Here is a 20,765-nt window from a genome sequence, read left to right as displayed (position 1 = left end):
GCTGAGATGAGAATCCAGACAACCACAGGTTTAAACTTCAAGACGTGTCTAAGTAGGGCACTTAAAAAAAAGATTGCATTATAAGGTCATAATGACCCAGAACACTAGACCAATAAAGTAACAAATAAGGGTATTTTCATTCATATCTAACTGCCATTTTGCCTGAGTGGCTGGCGCAGGGCAGTTCTAACACACTGAATATTCTGGTTAAGAGGAAGTCACCATGTAGAATATTTGTGCATCATTAGTATCTACAGGCTCAGAATATGATAAAAAGCACTTAATAATAAAATGAAATAGCATCTAATCTCATCTTTCCTTGGGTGATTCAGAAAGCACTTCAGGATCACAGCCTCCTTATGAAATTAATTTCTATTGTCATTAAAAATAAATAAATCCATGGCATTAGCCTGTCATTTGTCTTTCTCCACATTGAGTGAAGAAAATGTCTCAGCTTATAACTTTTTAGGTGGTAATGCCCCTTAGGTGAGGGTTAACTGTGTTTTGGTGGTGTTTCTAAGAAAAGACAGAGAAAATAGGCCCCACTTTTAACTGGGCAATAATTCCTGTGACAAACTCTCCAGAGGGCCCATGGTCTGACATCAGCTCTGCAAAAGAGAAACAGAGGTGGCATTTCTGTGCCTGGCATCTCGAAACCTCAGCTGTGCTCCTTCCCACCCTCAGCATCTGCTTAACCTCCCCCTCATGTCTCATACTTCTAAGCACCTCTAAGCTGTGCCAAGAAGAGTTGAAACAGTCAGGCATAGAAAAAAACAGCCAACACCCAAAGGAGACCTTGTAGGAGTTTAACAGGAAACATACCTGACAGATGACTATCCAAATGGATGAAAACAGGTGTGACCCTTTTATACACCACCTTTTCATGGGAAAAGCCTCATGAAGAGAGCTGATCTATCACCTACGCGAAAATATGATTAACTCTGTTGTGGTCCAGACATAAGTCAGAGATCAGCACTAAAGGGCATCTGCCGTGTGTCACATAGCCTCTTCCTGCTTCCCCCAAAGTGCACACCCTCTGCGATTCCATCCCACCTGAAGTCACTGAGAGTCAGAAGACCAAAAGCCAACTCAGCCCTCTGGGTGGGACATTCATCCTCCGTGGGCCTCAGCTTCCTTCTCAATGAAGGGAGAAGGAAAGAGAAACTGAAATGGGCCGTCACTGACTCCATTCAGTCAAGTTTTATCATGTGTTTACCGTGGACAATGCACCAAGCATTCAATCCAGCTCCTGAAGCCTATGCCTCTAGCTTCCGTGTCAGAATCAGGTCATTAATTCTGAAACCCTCGGCTGTGATTGTATCGGAGGAAGGGGTGTAACACGTGGCCTGAAGCAAAGAAATTTGGACTGAGAACCAAGGGTGCTGGGCCCTAACCTGGCTGTTTTTTATCTGACTGTATGGGCTACTTTGACTTCCATTTTCTCGTCTGTTAAACGAGGACGTGGGCATCGATGAAAGATTCTTAACCAAGACTCCATAAACATCTTTGGTGGGATTTGAGCAGTTCACAAACTCCTAAAAATTGTTTTCAAATTTTGTGTGCTGAGGCATGTTTCTAGAAAGGAGGTCTAGGGTTTTAAACAATTTTTGCAAAATAGTTGAAATTCAAAAATAATTAATAACTGCTTATATAGGTGAAATCTATCATCCTTTCCAGATCTGACATATAATAATTCAAATACTGAAAAGTATAAAAATGATAATGCTCTGTGACAAAGAAAAGAGAAACTACCTAGCTAAAACTAGTAATAGATGCCCAAACAGCTGTTCTGACGATCAGGATTTTGGCACTTGACTGGTGGGTGCATTCTCAGGTCTGCGGACCTGAGGAGCAAGCTGGATCTTTGGGAATTCATCACCAGCACTGACCCAGCACTGCTTCCTCTCTTTGCAGGGGATACTTAGGGACATCAGAGCGGGTAGTGAGGGGAAGAGTGGGGCTGGGAGTTGTGAGGATTTCTGCCAGAGCTTCTCTTCTTTCAGCAGCATAAACTATTGTCATTCTAAGTCCCTGCCTGGATTCCACCGATTTGGAATCAGAGATCAGGAACATTTGTACAATGGACTGAAGCTCACCCCTGAGTGTACCTCGCTGAAGAAAGGGTTTGCAGAACCATTGGGGAATGCAAACCAGTTTGCAGGAGGAGAGCTTGGGAGTGCCATTTTCAGTCTTTTAGGAACACCAAAATGGCCTTCTATATCCCTGGTGTGTGTACCTGGGCAGGACCAGGCCTGCCTAAGTTTTTAAACAGCAGTGCCTTCCTAGCTGGGGATAGATCACCTCTCCCCAAAGCCAATATACTGTACAGCATTTACTTTCTAAAACTGGTCATTGTATCATTGTTCCATAGAGTCCAGGCACCGCCACCCCCCATCCCAACCCCCGTCCCCCGCCATGACTAAAGTCCAATTTTATGTGACTTCATCCGTGTCCTGGCTGGTAAACCAAAGGAAAGACAGAGAGCACAGGCCTGGCAGAGCCAGGTCTGCCATCCCGGGCCTCAGAAGCAGCTCCGGATCGAGATGACGGACCCAGGAGCTGCCTATCCTTACCTGGGAAGCACATAGGCAAGCCAGAGGGAAGCTAAAGAAGGACTCATCCCTGGGGTCAAGCAGGCCCATTCTCACGGCCTAGATCTGCTACTTAACACTGTCCAAGGTCAGGCTAGAAAGTTACTGAAAACTTAATCTCTCTGAGTTTCAGTTTCTTTATCTGTAAAATAGGGACACTGATCAGTAGGACAACTATAATAGAAGAACAAACAAAATTTTAGTGCGGAAAATAATAAAAAATGAAAGCAAAACAAAAACACAAAAACCAGGCCCTCTGTAAGCAATTCCATGGCTATTTTTTTTTTTTTGCAAACTCCTGGCCCTAGGCAGACTTGCCACCCCTGAGGGGGTGCCCAGGACCCAGGGACCCCCTCCTCTTACCTTCCTTTTGTTGGTGGGATTGACATAGAGGTAACTGAGGACAGTCTTCAAACCCACTTTGTCATTCAGCTTTTCATAGGTGGTGCCATAATCTGTGGATCTGCAGGCAAGAAAGAAAGGCAAAGATTGTTTTAGTTGGGGGACGGGGAGGTTGTGTTTAAAGGGAAGCCAGGCTCTCCTCAGATGACACCTTTGTTCCCAAATGACATGAGTGCTTTAAAGTATTTTTCAGAGATAAAAGGCCCCATTAATTTTAGAAGAGTAATTAGACTAATGCATGTGCTTACTACCTGAGATCACTTGCCTTTGCCCCTGGCCCTTCTCAGATACCCATCGTCTGCCCTGTGTGCAGCTGTGCTGTGAAAGGAGCTGCCAGAGGGACCTGCCCCCCACACCCCCCTGCACAAGCTCGGCCCTCCCAAGCCTCCGACTCTGCATGGCCCTGTGGTTCTCACTGTTGGGAGCTGTTGAGAGGAAGCCACAGGGAAAGAGGCCAGACTGTCTCCTGAGGTCACTGGGGTGCAACCAAATTCACACCCCCTCCACTGAGCTTGAAGTAAGGGGACCATCAGAGAGGCAGGATGTGCCCTACCCAAGAGCTTGGGGAGACTATAGCTAGATCAGGCCACAGCAGCCAGAGAGTTTGATGTTTCACGTAAGAGCAACATCACTGAACCTGTTTGCCAATATAGTTCATCATTCCAGTCATCCTGCTGGCTACCTGCTCCTCATCTGGGCTAACTGGCAGGGCTCTCTGACCCTAACCAAACCAGAGAAAGCAGGCCAGGCAGCTCCTAGGCTCCTTCCTGTCCATCTCACCTTTCCATGGTAGAGAAAGGACAGCGGATGCCAAATAGATTCAAGTAGCCAACTCCCTGCCTCCCCTCACCTGCCCACCACCCACCCCTGCCTTCAATCCACACACACCTCCCTCCTTTTCAAGCCACCAGCATCACCAGGTTCTCACTCCCTCTTTCTGCCATCACATTCCTTGGCTAGACTCATCAAACTTCCCCCACTGAGTCACAGAAGTCAGCTTATTTTCTCTATAGGCAACGGACACCCCGGGAGCCTTCATTCTGCCTCAGATCTCAGTTTCTGACCCTGGCTGTGTGCTGACTCCCCTGGGACCTGCCTGCCCCTGCCTTTCCCCTGAGCCTTCACCTACGCTCTAACTCTAACCTGCTCTTGCCCTGGACCACAGATCAGCTGTGTGAGCCTCATAGCCACACTGTGATGACCTTTAAGAATTTTCCCCACCTTCATCCAACCTGCCACATTCCATGTCCCCAGACCCTCACCACTGTTAAGGCTTCACTAGCCCTCTTCCCAATGGCCACGCATCTCTCTTCTCTGCTCCAGAACTAATGTCCCCATCCATTATATGCCCAAGGCACACCTCATGCCTCTTCTTGACTCTTGAACATTGTCAGGATTAGTTTCTTTATGTTCTGTTTTGCCAAGCACAATGTAAGCTCCTCAGAGAACTCTATGGCGAGAGGCAAGAGCATGGGCGTAGAAAATCTGTGCCTTTCCCAGCTCTGCAGCTCTCTGGTTGCATGACCACGTGCAGCTTACTTAACCTGCTGGAGCCTCAAATTTCTTATCTGAAAAAGGGGGATAATTTACTTTCAAGAGGCATTTGTAAGGATGCAAAAATATAGTACATGGGAAACCTGAAAGGTATAGGCATATCAAAATCTTAAAAAATAATTTTTCTTTTTTTAAAAAAAGGGACACTCACTTCTCCTTTCCCAAAAATGTAGAGAACCAGGCCTTATCCATCATGCACACTCAGCACATTTACTAAATAAACAAACATTAATATCTCAAATCTTTCCCGAGGTTACTGGCTCCACATGGTCCTTTGTTCTTCTAACTTTAATAACCAGCTCCTCACTCCCACCCCCCACACTCACTTCTTATCTTCTATCTCCTGGCTGCCCTAGGCATTGGGAAACACTCTCAATCTTTCTCCTCACCTTTATCTCTCAAACCCAGCTGGGTCTCCAAGTCTTAATGATTCTATCTCCTAAATAACTTAGACCCCTGGTCTTTCCATTCTCATGCCAATGCTCTGCCGCAGCATCATTTTTTTTTTGGCCACAATCTCCCAACTGGATGCCCATTTTATAAACTTTCCCCTCCCCCCATCCTCCCTGGTGTCATCAGGTTATAGTTCACGCACTGAGATCTGTCCCTCTCACTCGATGCTGGTAATTACTTATTGCTTGCATACTGTGAAATTGTATCTGCCAAGCCCAGTCTTGTAAAATCTGGCTTCAACCTCCCTTACTAGACTTATTTCCAGCCACTTGCTTCTCTGCCCCCATCTCTGCAGCCTCATTAAGCTGTCCTGAATGTCTTGTCATCCCACCCCTCTCCATTTCTGCACCCATCATTCCCTTTGCCTAAACTTCCCATGCCCTTCTTCTTCTACTTTTTCTACTCTCCAACCTGTAACACCCAATTCTAATGTTACCCTCCATCCAACAACTTAATCACAATTCCATTTGTTATTTTCAGACCACCTCTTGTATATATTTCTATTGCAGCATTTATCCTACAATTTTGGTCATACCAATTTTACTCTGGGACCTCTTTCTTGACTATAACTCCCTAAGGGCAATAGCAATTTTTTTCTAAGACCCCAGACTCTTGCACCATGCCCAATATAAAGCACATGATGGGCATGTTGCTTTTGTATTGCTTTGCTCTGACTTTATTTGCAGGTGTAAATGAGCTTGCCCAAACCTACTCACCAGTACTTGACCAAATACAAATGTCTAGGGGCAACTCAACACATAGCCACACCTAGAAAACACCCCTAACTGTTTGGATGCTGCACAACTGGCACAGAATGAAAGGTCTAGTAGAGCCTGGTGCCAGAGAACAACCTCTATAGTTCACTCAGACCAGCATTAAGGTCAAATGACCAATCAACCAGGGCAGGGGAGGGTACAGACCACAATCTCTAGAGGCTGTCACTTGCATACTTTATTAACCCAAATAAAACATGAATTGCTTCTTAATTGTATACGTTTGAAGGTATAAAGACATCATGGTGTGGGGAGAGAACATTGAACCCAAGTGTGGGAATCTAGAAGTGAATTGAAATGTACTCAAGGTGTTAGCCTGGGTAAATCGATTCTCTTAGCCTACAAAACAAAAAACAATTCCAATGGGCTTTCCAGTAGGAGAGAAAGAATTGGGTCCAACGCCCAAGACAACAAAAATCTTACAGCCAAAGAAAAGGGTCAGGGTCAGCAAATGAACATAAGTAAGACAGTAGGGAAATTCTTTGCTAAACTGATCTGACAGAATTTTTGCTGAAGACGGGCCAGGATAATCAGACATCACCTGGGGTCTGGTGGAAGTTGAGGAATTTGGTCAGATATTGGGCATAATGAGACATGGAGGGTCCCCATATCTTGGGATTTTGGCTAAGCTGACTAAGCAGGAATCATGCTAAAAATTGGGCTCGTTAGGACATACCCAAGGGCAGGGCCTAGCTGAAAAGGGCTCAGAGGATCCTGACTAGAGTTTGGTCAACAAGAGAATCTTTTTCAAGCTCCAACTCTGTCATCAATGCAAGAGGTTTAACTCAGATAATCATAAAGCCCCTTCTGGATTTTAAATCTTATTATCCCACCAACACAGTACTAAGCTGTTTTCCAAACAGCGGTTTTTTTCTCATACTATATATAACATCTTATTTATAAGAGCTAAATTCTCAGGGCTCCATGCATGATGATGTCACAACAAATTCCCTTCTGGAATCCAAATAACCCTCATCAAAGGCAGTATGTTCAACACCACACACAGTTTCTCTCTCTACAAGCTGCACAGCAGATTCACACTGACTTGACTGTTTCCAAAAGAGAGTAGAGATTTCCCAATACAGGATCCTCCCCATGTCAGCTTCCTCCATACCCCCAGCAATTTCTGCTCACTCAGGCTGACAGAAACAAGTCTCAGTCGCTGAAGACACCTCAAGGAGCCAGTGCGTCAATGGAACCAAAGGTGGCCTAGACTCTGTCCTTTCCAGCAGGAACTCTGCACACCACCTTGACTACAGAGCTGTGTGGGCTCCCTTTGCCTGCGGGTGAGGGGCTGCTGGCAGAGAGGCCTTGGCCCCATTCTAGACATAGCTGTGCCTGCAGAACTCACTTTTACAAGAAAGCAGACCATCCTCCACCTTGTGACTCCAGACATTTGCCAGTGTGGTCATTTTGAGGAAATACCCTTAACGTCCCATTTTTAAGGCTAGCCTCCCAGATTTTAACACTGGGATAAAATGTTCACAAAGCTGGAACCAGCACACACATTCACTGAGCACCCACCATGGGCCTGGCACTGTGCCGGTTACCATTTTGAATTGCTCAGGACACAGAGCTAAGCTGGAAACAGCAGGTAAGATGTGCGCGGCCGCTGGGCTTTCAGCCTCTGTCCTTTGGCTCAGGTTACCCCAGTTCCAGCAGGTTAGTCCATTGCTGTGAATGTGAGCATGTGTCCCTCTCTCCTTCTTTCTTTCTGTCTTTTTAGGAATTATTTCTAGCACACAAAAAAGTACAATGAGATGTCAATCATATGCCTACTACTAGATTTAACGAATATCTGTGTTCATAAACTACCTTTGTGAATTTTTACATTTACATAAATCTTATCTTACATAATGTATGTCCTGAGGCTTGCTGGTTCTGCCCACATTCAGTTTGGGGATGTATCCACATTGACACAACCGTAACTTATTCATTTAAACTGCTGTAGAGCACTGCAGCCTATGAATAAGCCACTGTCTATTCTTCTTTCAACCACTAATAAATATTTTTTTCTTTTAAAATTGTCTACAGTAGGCAATGCTTCAATGAACATTCTTGTACATGGCTTCTTGTGTGTTCACAAAGAAAAGGTTTTCTGGGGTGATATCGCTGCTTCAAACTCTATGTACACATCCTACTTTGCTGAATGTTGACAAAATTTTCTCCAAGGAAGCTCTGCCTTCAAAGAAATATTCACTTAGACTCCAGCTCCAGCAATTTGGGACTCCTAACTAATCCCAGGGACTCAGTCCACAGCTCCTGACTGGTCTCATCCCAGCTTTTGTCTTTCCAGAGTCCTGAATTCCAGAGTATCTGAACCCAGCCTGCAGCTGGGGCCCTGAATCTCGCCCTCATGAGCACCGTGCCTGGTTTTCCCCTTTGCATCACTGCAGGTGACCTTCTCTGTGGCTCCTCCACTTGCCCAACAACCTGCTAGTTCCCAGGCTGGACCTCCCAGTTGCTGCTGACTGCTCACACTACTCCCCAGGTGGCTGATGCTAACTGGTCCCCTCCCAGAGGCGGATGGGTCTAAATCAGTACTCTGGCTCCTGGTCTGAGCCCTTCAGCTATTTGGAACACTTGTCCCATCCTGACAGGCTTCAGAAGAGCTTCAGAGGATAGGCAGTCCATTCTGGGAGGACCACACCAGCCCACTCTGCCAGACCCCTGGCTGTTCCCCAAGGCTGCTCCCTCAATGATGATTTGTAGAGTTGAGTTGTGAATATGTTATACTTTTACCCACCCAGCAAGCTCCCACTCCTCTAGTGAGCTTCTGGTTGGGGGCAGGCTGGTGTCAACAAGCATATGGGCTGCTATTTTTAAAGTAAAAGAACAGAAAAGAAAATCTTCCAGCCAACACAGCCAAGTCAGCTTCCCAGTAAGAGCTGAGCTGAAGCTCCACACCCCCATTCACCAATGCCACATTCCTGCCAGAGGTGACAGGACTCTGGTGGCCCTCCGCCAGCTCTCAGAGGGCCCACCAGACATTCAGGGTTGGAATGGGCACACCGCTCTCCTCATCCGGTCAAACCTTCTCCCCCATGACCACCTGGCTCCCCAGCCGCTCCTGCTTTCCCCTCCAACTCTTGCCCTGAGGAAGAACTCAGAAATCACAAGGCTTTTCCTCTTTAATTTTTTCATCAGTCTCTTATGTTCTCAATGGGTGCCCTTCTGGGTGATATAACCTAAAACTAGCCAACAACCACAGCCATGACACTTCCTTTTCCTGTTAGTAATTTTATTTTGTTTTGCGCATTTTTAACGTACGGCTATCTATTATCCAGCCCGGCTCCTCCCGTGTGCCAGGCATCAGGCTGCGCTGTCCCTTTCAGGACAATTATAAGTAGCTCTAGCTCAGGTTAGCAAGCTTTTTTTTTCTGTAAAAGGGCCAGATAGTGAGTATGTTGGGTTATGCCCATCTCTGTCACAACCACTCAACTGTTCCCCTGTAACACAATACGAACATGAATGGGTGGGGCTTAATCAAACAGTACTTATAAAAGGAGGCATTTCATAACTTAATGGCCACTACCCGAAATGATTGCAAGACCAGTGACTACTGTCTCCCCTGCCACCCAGGCACCCCACTCTGCTTTCGCCTCTGAGACAGCTTCCCAAGGTTCCTGCCGGGGTTGCGGGTGGCCTGACTCACACTTCCCTGCCTGGCTGCAGGATCAGGTCAAAATGCCTGCCGAGGGCCTGGCATTTAAAGCCTCCAACATCTGCCCACTTTACCTCCCATTTATCAGTCTTCCATTGAGTTTATGGCTGGCAACTGTCCAGTTTTCCTTCCCATTGACTCCCAGCGCCACTACTAATTCCATGGCAGAGACTTTTCCTACAACTTCAGCCACACCCTCCTCTGCACTTATACCACCACTGCCTTGGGGTTCCCCATTTATTCTCTGAATATGCATATGTGCTTTTTCCTCTTTTCAGAAATTGCAGGGGGAAAAAAACCTTAAAAGTAAAATAACAAATGAAATGTGTTTTGAATCTCTGAAACTGCAGAGCAGAGCTCTTGGTGGAGAACACAAGGAATACTGGAGCTGCACGAAGACAAGAACTAGACGTGAGCACCACTTCTCTGACCCTCAGCCCAGACAATAGGGTTGTTGTCAGGAGGACTCCGTGAAGAGTGGTAAGATGCCTGGCCTAACACATGATGAAAGCCCTTGTTCCATAAATGCTTATGGCTGTCATATTTATGAATAGCACAGACTGTAGGGCAATCACCTTGTTTTCTTTTCCTTGATTTCAACTCCTTAACCTTAACAGGGGGTGATGGACATTGATGCCCAATAAATCATTAAAGACTCTTTGGCCACTGTTTCCAACTGCCCCCATGAAATTACAGCATGGCCCAGCTGCCTGGGAAGCAAAAGACAGAACCATACTTCCAAGTGCCAGGCCTTGGGAAGCACCCACCAGCCATTCCCCCTGAGTGTGTTCCACTGATTGCCCACAATCAAAGCTCATAGGCAATTAGGGGCTCCAGTATGTGGTGAACCACAGCCCATTCCAAGGTCAGGGTCAAGAGTTTTCACAGCATAGCTCCAGACCAATGACTGCCCAGAGAGTCTTTATGACTGAAATGGGAAAACCATTCATGCTCCCCTCTGGCCTGTTCCAGTCCCCCTCTTAGGACCAATGCCCAAAGCCACATTAATGGTATCTTTGCAATGGCAGAAGCCCAGCCTGACCGCAAATAACCAGCCAGATAACTACTTTCAGACCTCAAGCCAAAATCAGTGATTTAAATAGCTTCATTCTCCAAGTGGGTTGTGGTCCCACTCTTGGCTTCCGAAAAAACATAGGCAAGCTGATGCCAAGGCAGACACTCACAAAGCTCTCAGAGACCTCTTCGTGGTATCAGACTCCTCAGCTGTGTTATCTGGTCTCACAATGAGAGGCACAATGATACAGGATAATTAATTTATCCCCAGGTCTTCCTGCCCCAGCTACTTGAATGAGAGCCATCACTGGATTCCAAATGCAGAAAATTAGAAGTAGGCTAACTCTGAAAACCAGATCATGCAAAATTCATGGCTTATAGCAGATAAAATATAGACCGAATAGGTGGAGGGGGGAGTGGTTGGCCAACCATTCAGCTCTTTGGTCCTTCTCACTAATATCACTTCTGTTCTCACTGAAGAATCCCAGTTCAGACAATTGGGTTGCGGAGTTGTTATTCTGAGAATTTCAAATGCCAAAAGATCTCAAGCCTATCAGCCAAGAGGCCTGTTTGTGTCATACAGGTGAGGGGAGGAAAAAAATCCTCAAAAAAAAAAAAAAAAAAAAGAAAGAAAAAAGAGCAAGAGTAGACCCTCCAAGAAGATGTGACAGCCTATAGTTCACTACACCTTTATTCATATGAACAAAACAGAATGGCAATCATTAGGGGGAAGGCTAAATAAAATATAGTGTATTTTACACACACACTAAAAAACAGCTTTAAAAATATAGATATCAAGTTTATTGACCTGGAAACAACTCTAAAGCATATTACTAAATGAAAAAGTATACTGAATAATAATATATTAAGTATACAAACAGTATATCCAGACCAAACAAAACATAATTCTATTAGGTTACATGTGTGTGCAAAATGCATTTTAAAAATTCTAGAGGAATACACAAATAACTGGTAATAGAAGTCGACTCTGGGTGGGAGACTGGGTGTGATTGGGGTGGCTACAGGGAATTGAGTTTATTTGTAATGTTGCAATGTTATAAAACAAAACCATATCGATGTATCACTCCTGTAGTTAAAAATAACAGCAATAAAGTGGATTGTTACTGAGCAGTTACAATGCAGATCAGTAAATTAACACATCTGTAGAGGAACTCTATTATAGATAAGTATTTGCATTCAAAAAGGCAGCCCAACATAATCATAAGAGGATTCATTTCAGAGTCAAGCAGATTTTGTTTCAAATCCAGCCTGTGGAACCTCAGGCTAATTACATAAGTCTCATGTTTCATATCTACTCAATGAGAATATAAATATTGCCTTCATAGGATTATGGTGAAGCTTAAATATCCCTAATTTCATGGAGTTCACTGTCAGTTGCTGGGCAACCCTATGGTAGAACTATAAAGTAATCATTGGAGGAGAAATTATCCCATACATTTCTGGGCAAACAGCATCTGAGTTACAGACACATAAGCATCAGTGAACAGCTAATGCCATCTCAATCCCATCACCTTGCTAGTAAAGCCACCAAAAGGCACCAGGGAAAATGGAGGGGTTGCTCTGTGTAATCAGAGTTCACTTCCAGCAGGTAGCCACACTGGCAAATTAAAGTCTAGGGAAAACGGACTCAACTTTTTTTCACTAAGTTTTCCTGGGGAAAAAAAAAATAATGAGACATGCATTGGAAGGTTCTAGACAGTTTTAGCAAGACATCTCTGCCTGGGGAGTGGATGTTTACCATTTCCCTTTAAAATTGCATGCAGCCAGTTGGGGCCCTGACATGCATGCAATTATTTCTGTTTATGAACATCCAGAAACCCCAGGATGAAATGGGTAGCTGCCTAATGGAGAAGTGTGAACTGATGGAGAGCCTTCAGATCACCTCTCTAGCCTAGAGAAGCTGAATTTGATGCCTCATTCATTTGTAAAATCTTTTTCTTCTCAGAGATAAGCACAGTGCCTTGCATGAGGTAGGCACTCAATGCATTAATTATTTTGTTAATTAATGTGGGTCTATTCCTCCTGTGAGCAGTCAGCCTGGAGACAACAGAGCATCTTCTTTTGCAGCTATTCTGCTCCGTGAAGCCTCTCCTCTCTCCTGTCTCGTTTCCCAGCACTCAGCATCTGTGTCCATCTTGGGGAGCTCTATGCCTGCTCTCTCGGGGATATACATCTCTTCTCTTTTGCTGTTGTTTTATGTCATTATTTAGCTTTATGTGCACAAAGCTTCTTTGTGCAGACAGAGTAAGTTCTCCGAGGTCATGGGACTATGTTGGACCTCTCTTTTAACCCCTAAAGCATGCTGAATAATGCCAGGGAGAGTACATACCCGAACTGAGCAAATGTGTTCCAGGGACTGAAATAGTCACATTCAGACAGACTCCCTTCTGATGGTGAAAATGTTCTGCTGTGAGAGACTAACAACAAAGCAGATGTTCCTTCCTGAAGCGCTGGTTCTATCAGTTACCCCACTGGTCATTCAGGGAAGAAAGAAGACTAAACTCTTCCAACACCTGACATATCTCAACCCTGGAAAGAAAGAGGACCTCCAAATACCAAGGAGGGGATTGTGGCTCTCCTATTTGAGGTTCTTAGACCATAGTCTCCCCATCTACTCATTGGCCTGGAAGGCTGAACTCTCATTTATCTCTTTTCTGTAAAGAAATACACTGATTGCTATGCTCCCACACAATTCCAGTTGAACATTATTTAAACAATTGTCCTGTTGAACCCACATATACTCCAAATGCTCTTGACAAGATACTAGAGCTGTAGGGATGAAAACCAATTCCATTTTTCAAAAGCTTTCTTTTGAATGGCTAAGTAGGAAAAAGAAATCACTTAATAGTTGGTTTTATTTTCAAGTCAGAGTATTCTTTAAACTATCACTGTGGACCTTAGAGAAATGCCCCTCTGAGATCTGAGGTAGCACTTACCTGAACCCCATGTAACATGGACTGATTCAGTATATTGGTTCCCATGACCTTAGCTAAAATTAATGCTGTACTCTAGGGTGATTTAAAAGATAGAAGTGCTGAAAAACTTATGGTATAAATATTATAAAATATTTAAAGTGATCATTTGTAATATACACATCAATTAAAGACATACTATACAGAGAAAAACTCAGTTATTATTTTGGTGCATTGTTTCTCTAATCTGTGTGCATGTGTGTATTTATAAAATTTGGAGCCATTCTATATACACAGTTTAGTGTTTTGCTTTTCCACATAATATTTTAAGCATTTCCCCATGCTGTTAAATATTCTTTTAAAAATCATTTCAAAAGTCTTACAGCATTCCAATGTACAAATATAGCACAATTTACTTTAACTCTCTGCTTGGCCAGTTGCTCAGTTTCTGGTCAAATTTTTACATGAAGTAATGTTAGTGTGTGTTCTTGTACATGAATCTTTATATGCATATTTATTTGTTTCCTTAGAATAAATTCTTGCAAGTGCAATTATTAGTTCAATGGGTAAAAATTGTTATTAAGGCTCTAGTTATAAACTGTCTTACAGAAACATTCTGGTCAAATTTCACTTACGCTAACAATATTCGAGAATACCATTTTCCCTGCATGCTTGCCAACACTGGGCATTATGATTTTGAATTTTCTGGGCACAGGTGTTCTAAGATACCCAAACAATATATACCTTGGCATGAAAGCATTATAAAAATGTGTGAGATCTTAACTGTATCTTCACACCAGACTTCTGTGATGAAGGACTCCACCAGACTTTTGTGACGAAGGACTTCTTCATACTTTTAAAAATTATTGAGGACCCTAAGAAATTTAATTCATATGTTAAATCTATCAATATGTAATATATTAGAAATTACATCTGATAAAATTTTATAATACCTATTAATTCATTTTAAAATAATAAAACATAAATAACACAATTTTATGAAAAAAACTATAGCTTCCAAAACAAAAACAATTTAATGAGAAAGAATGATATTGATTTACTTTGTTTGTAAAGTCTTTAATATCTGGCTTAAAAGACTGTTGGATTCTCATCTATTTCTCTGCTTAATCTGTTACGATGTAACAGCATAAATCATGTAGCTTCTATAAAACTGCACTGTACTCTTCAGAAAATGAGAATTAAAAAGGGCAAATAATATTTTGTTATTTACTAGAAAAGAGTTTTGACTTCATTAATCCCCTGAAAGCATCACGGACATGCCCCAGGGGTTCCAGGACCTCACTTGGAGAACAGTGGCTCTGCGTCAAACAACCGCTGCATCCCAAGAAGGCGGCAACTTACAAAAAGCTTTTGTTTGTTTGTTCGTAATGAGAAGGTATGGTTGCCCCACAGATCTCCTCTCGTTTCAAACATTCTTCCTCCCAGATCCTTTCATGCTCAACTCCAGCCTCCCGGGGGAGGCTTTCTCGGGCACCCTGCCCTCCAGGGATCTTCCCTTTCCCTGATTCTCTGCTGCTTTCATGCCAGGGCAGCCCCATTTGCCTGTACCTCTGATTTTCACAGTCTCTTGTCCCCACCAAAACTATAAGCTTCTTGAGGTCAGGGATCAAGCCTTTGACACATACTTGAGCTCGGTAATTGATTTCTTGGAAAAGGGTCACCCTAAATCACTTGTGACACTTAAGTAACTGGCACGTGCATAAGGCTCTATGCAAAACCCTTTCTCTTGAACTATTTCATATAATTCTCACAATGGCCCTTTGACAGAGGTATTTTATCTTTGTCACAAAAATGAGGAAATAGAGAGTTAAGTGACAGTGCTGGCACTGGAGCGCAGGTCAACTGATTCCAAATCCCATATGCTCAACTTCAATGATTGGTTATTATTTAAGCAGTGGACCCTGAGCTTCTGCTTCACAGAGTATCACGTGGTTGGGATTTCACTGACTCATCTTTTCGGGGGATCTCCAAAGGCATTTCCCACTAGGAGGCATTGGAGATATTTAAAAGAGCGTGTTTGGAGTCCAAATTAAGCTAGAATTCTTACTCTCCCACTAGCTGGCAACACAACACTGGGCATGTTACCTTACCGTCCTGGGCCTCGGTTTCCCCATCTCTAACACAGGCCTAATAATTGCCACCAGCCAGGTTTGTTGGGAGAACCCAGTGAGAAAATCTCTATAAAGCACAGTGCAAGAAGCACTTCAGTCCTTGATACACTTTCATTCCTTCCTAAGGCCGTCTTACCTCCATTCCCTAGTTCCCTTCTGGAAAACAAGAACAACTTTAAGAAATGAAGAGAGGTAGTTCTTGCAGGCTAAGCAATCTCTTAAATAGAAAGTATTTTATCCCAGGCTCCTTGGTCTGGGGTTTTGGGGAACAAAAAGGCTATAGAACCATAGGCCAAAAGCAACACTGGAAAGAGAGAACAGTAGTTTTTACCAAAAGACATTAATTGCCCATCCATGTGAGAGCATAGAGGGGTCTTAGCTCTAGAAGCAGTACCCCCACAACATACACAGACATTCCTCAGACCTAAGCCCTCTCAGAGGTGGGTTGTTTCCCTGGAGGGAAAGTAGTGCTCAGTTAGGCACCTTGAGGTGCTGAGAAGAGCCAGATCCCTGATTGGCAGCGGAGTGTCTCTCAGCTCATTAACAAACACCAGCCCTGGCAGTAACATGATGCTACTGACTGTCTCCAGTGGCTCATACTTAAGCATACAGCAAGCCTGTAAGTTCTGGTCTGCTGGGTTTCCAGAATCTTGCTGTTACAGACACTCCTTGTTTACAATCCAAAACAATGCTTCACAGTTTGATTACTCTCCTCCTTTGGAAGATAAGAGGGTTAGAATTAATGATCTCCAAAGTCCCTGCCATCTCCAGCCTTTTGTGCAACTGATCAAGCTCCAAATGGCTTCTGGTTGCTTCCAAAATGCAGATCTATGCTCTAAGGATGCAAATCTGCCATCAACGAGGACCACTGAAGCTCTGCAAAATAGTCAAAGCCAGGACACATCCCTGGAATAAGTGTTTAGCTTCTCCAAGGTCTATCAACCTATGGATCCCCTAATCTAGGCACCTATAGGTATGCTATCAGAAAGAATCATTGGGACATAAGACCATTTTTCATTGAAAAACTAGAAAGGAGGGCATGAGTGAGTCCTAAAGGCCAAAGAATGAAACAGGTCATTTTAAACCTAAACCACCAGGAAATGATGGGCAAAATAACAAAGCACATAGGTGATATAGTCTTCTCCTGGAGGGATCAGAGGAGAAGGAGAAGCTTAGGTAGAGAAGTGGTGATTAGAAAAGAGGCTCAAGGACACAATTAGGTAAAAATCTATAAAAAAGGGGCTCTACTGAGCCCCTAGTGTCCATTTCCTGGCACTATTTTTAATAAACAAATAAAGTATACATGAGTAGGAAGCAACTGGACCAAATGCAATAGGATAGCAGAGTGGTCAAATGCCTACATTTTGGAGTCAGAGACATGCTGGTTGCAAGGCCTGGCTCCACACCTTTCAATGATCATGTGGTCTCGGGCAGGTCAATTAATCAGTTTCAACTTCGGTTTTCTCATCTATAAAATGGGTGTAACTATCTCAACTAACTACCTCACACATTTGAAAACTCAGTGAAGAACTCAATGAGAACTCAAGGAGGAAGTGAGCATATAGCATCTATCACAATGTCAGGCATATTATAGATTCTTAATAAATGATAGTCATAATTAAGACAATGATAATGATGATAGACCCTGGCTGGTTTGGCTCAGTGGATTGAGCGTCGGCCTGCGAGCTAAGTGTCGCTGGTTCGATCTTCCAGTCAGGGCACATCAGAGAAGGAAAACTCTGACTCCAAAAAACCTCCGCTGCCTTGCGGCATACCTCTTCAGGGGAAAGGCTAAGGGAGTAAACCCCAACAGAAAATCCGGAGCCGGAGTCCCTAAGGCGGTTTGACGTTGTAGTCAACACCGGCAACTCCTGCGGCGCACCTGAAGCCAAGCTGTATTGACTCCGTCTTTCCCTTGGACCCTTCAGCTGCGAAGAGAGGGGGGGTCTGCTGCATGGGCAACAGCAGACCCTCCATATCACCCTGCCCAGGCTCTGTAGCTTCAGCTCTTAAGAAGCTACACCATCGTCTCTCGAGACGGACGGCTGCCGACGACGATAATGATGATGGTGGTGGTGATGGTGAAAATGACAATGATGATGACAGTGACATTAGTGCTACAGGAGCTCAGAAACAAGGAAGGAAGGCTCCACAGAAAAGTCAAGTTTTTAAGGAAAAGGTAGATTATTAGGAGTGAAAAGGAAGACAAAGAGCATGTCTGAAGGCTTGGAACCCGAACCATGAAAATATGTTTAGAAGATTATTAGGAGATGGGCCAGGCATGAAAGGGATGTTCTTCCACAGTCATTAAAGGGGATAAGTTTGGATATGCTGCATATCTGCTAAAGAGCTACAGGGGCCTCAAAGGTTCTTGAATGGGTTAGGGACATGATAGAAGCCTGTTTGGAAAGACTAATCTGTTGGTGAGTTGTATGATGGATTGGTGAGGTATATTCTCCTGAAGGCAGAAAGACTTATGAGGAATCCATGTCACTAACTTAATGACAGTAGATTGTAAGACATGAAATAGGGACACAGAGAAGAAGCATAGTCCGTTTATTGGACAGGGGGCTGAGATGAAAGAGAAGGAGTAGATAACATAAAGATCCCACGCCTGAGTGCCTAAAAGAGTAGTATTACCATTGACAGCAACAACAGCGGAACCAACATCTCTGGAACAGATTATAAATTGAGTTTGAGATCAAAGAAAGACATTCTAGGCCAAATTCCCTAAAATTAGAGCCCGAGTCTGTGATTTGGATGCTCAAGAGTTATTGAGGAAGTGCTCTTAGGCCAAACCTAACAGGAGCAAGGGAAGCAAGCTAGGGAGGGAGCAGCAGGCAAGCAAGGATGTGGTTCCCAGTAAAACCTGACCCACAGGGGAGCTGCGTTGCAGAACTCTCACCACTGACTTGACCCATTCTAGGGCAAGGGGCCAGGCTTCTGTGCCCCACACCAGTCAGTTACTGGCCATCCCAGATTTGGGAAGGTGGTGACCTCTATAGAAGGTCACCACTTCTCTTGTAGCAGTGATAGGCGAGGGAATGATAACCTAAGGTTCAGCACATAACACCCAACAAATGCCTTCTATTACTATTAGGGGTGTCAACATTAAGAAGGTGGCAGGATGTTAAATACATATGATAGGTGAAAGAAAGCAACTTGGCCAAGCACAGTTCTCCCTCCCTGCACAACCTCTGTCCAGGACTGTAATTCACCTCCTCTCCATTTCCTGACCTTCTCTGTGTAAGCGGCAGAAAGCTAAGTAGTTGTCCTTTACTGGGTTTTCAGAATTGGCCATGCAATTCATCAGAGGTGCAAAAGCATGGAAGAAAAGTTAGGTGAGGCTTTCTAAAAATGAGGGAAAGATAAGCTCTTTCTATTGTAAGCATTTAAATATGGATGGGAAAACTGGCATGGATGCTCCATTTATTTACTTGGGCCTGTGACGTTCACTGCCAGTTCATATATTCTGGCCTGGAACCCTCTCTCCTGGATGGAGCCCATCTGCAGAGCTAGTCTAACACTTCTGGAGCTCTATGTTGCAGTATATTCCTTTTATATGGCAGGAATCTCCCTGAAAGGGTGTGTGTAAATTTAAGGTTAGTTTTAATGTTCCAGGTAAGCTGAACTCTTTGTTTCAAAGCTGTATACTAAATCATATCGTAGAGAATCACACCCAAATGCACATTTTCTCTGAAATATTAGCTCTAACATAAAACATGCTTGCATTTTATAAGAAGCTGCTGTTTCATTCTTTGACCCAGAAATCAATCAACAGATGTTTATTGAGTGCCTATGATGTGAAGGGCACTACGCCTAGATGCTGGGAAAAAAGCACAGCGTAATAGTAAATAGACATTTTGGCCAGAGAACCAAGTCAATGTATGAGTAGGAGAGTTCTATATGCATTTCAGAGATTGTATGCATTGATGTAGCTAAGAGAAATAGCAAATGTCACCAACATTTCAGTGACTTAACACTTTGTCACTCACATCATAGTCCAATGTAAGCCAGCAGAGTGGTTAGGGGCAGAAAGGGGTTCTGCTCTATGCAGTGATTTGGAGACCCAGGGTCATTCAATAGAGGCTCTGCCATCCTCTAGATCTTAGGAATTCTAGATAGAACTGATGGTTGGGTAGAGTGAGTGTGGAGAATCATGCAAGTGTTTTGACCAAGTACAGATGTGGCATTCATCATTTCCAGCCTGTTCCATCAGTCAGATGCCTATTTCTCAGCACAGTCCAGTAGTTTGTCCTGGACCAAAATGAAACAGTTTTTGTGAATATTAAATCAGTCTCTGCCACAGCAACATAGTGCTGAGGTTTCAGAATTTTGAAATTCGTATTTTTGTCTTAATATGTAAAAGACTGGCAAGCTATTGACTACTGACTTCTCACTCCCAAGAAGATTCTGAGCTTACTTGAGATACCCAGAAACACATCCTACCCATCAAAAGAACAGGAGTATATGTAATTTGTTGATTACCTATTCATTTGGCAAGTACTTATGCAATGCCTGTGACTTGCCTGACACTATTGTAGATGGTAAAAACACCAAAAACACCACAATAAAAAGAAAACAAACAAGCCATGTGTTGAAAACTTTAAGATATTTTTCCTTTTCTCACCCAAGATTTCAAATAAACAAACAAAAAAAGTTCTTTCAATATCCTTTCTGGAAGGAGATTTGACTTTGGGTGGTGGGTACACAATGAATATACAGATGATGTATCATAGAACTGCACACTTGAAATCTATTTTATTAATTGATGTCACTCCAATAAATTTAATTTTTGTAAATGCTCGACAAATTTGGTATGGAAGGAATATAATTCAACATAATGAAGTCCATGTATGACAAGCCCACAGCTAATGATGTTGCTAATGATTACTCAATGACAAAAAAAGCTGAATTTTTTCTCCTCTAAGGTCAGGAACAAGACAAGAATGCCCACTCTGACCACTCATTCAATATAGTACTGGGAGTTCTACCCAGAGCTATAAGGCCAGGAGAACTAAAAGGCATCTAAATTGGAAAAGAAGTAAAATTATCTCTGTTTGCAGATGATATAGAAAACCCTAAAGATTCCACCAAAAAGTAAAAACCTGTTAGAATTAATAAATTCAGTAAAACATAGTATACAAAATTTATATTAAAAATTAGTTGTGTTTCTATACACCAACAATGAACTATCACCAACAATGAACTATCAAAAAGAGAAATTAAGATATAATCCAATTTACCAT

General features: G+C 43.3%; 1 protein-coding gene across 1 annotated transcript in view; it reads right to left on the bottom strand.

The window, feature by feature from the left end:
- Positions 1 to 20,765, bottom strand: part of SORCS3 (sortilin related VPS10 domain containing receptor 3) — a 550,161-nt gene that overhangs the window by 312,653 nt on the left and 216,743 nt on the right. The window contains exon 3 of the mRNA XM_090279550.1: positions 2,955 to 3,054. Coding sequence (XP_090135676.1) covers positions 2,955 to 3,054 — 100 coding nt within the window. The remainder of the gene's footprint in view (positions 1 to 2,954; positions 3,055 to 20,765) is intronic.

The sequence above is a fragment of the Furipterus horrens genome, unplaced genomic scaffold (assembly GCF_987537825.1).
Source record: "Furipterus horrens unplaced genomic scaffold, mFurHor1.1.pri manual_scaffold_5, whole genome shotgun sequence".
NCBI classification, from domain to species: Eukaryota; Metazoa; Chordata; class Mammalia; order Chiroptera; family Furipteridae; genus Furipterus; species Furipterus horrens.
This window is presented reverse-complemented; position numbering and strand designations above follow the sequence as displayed.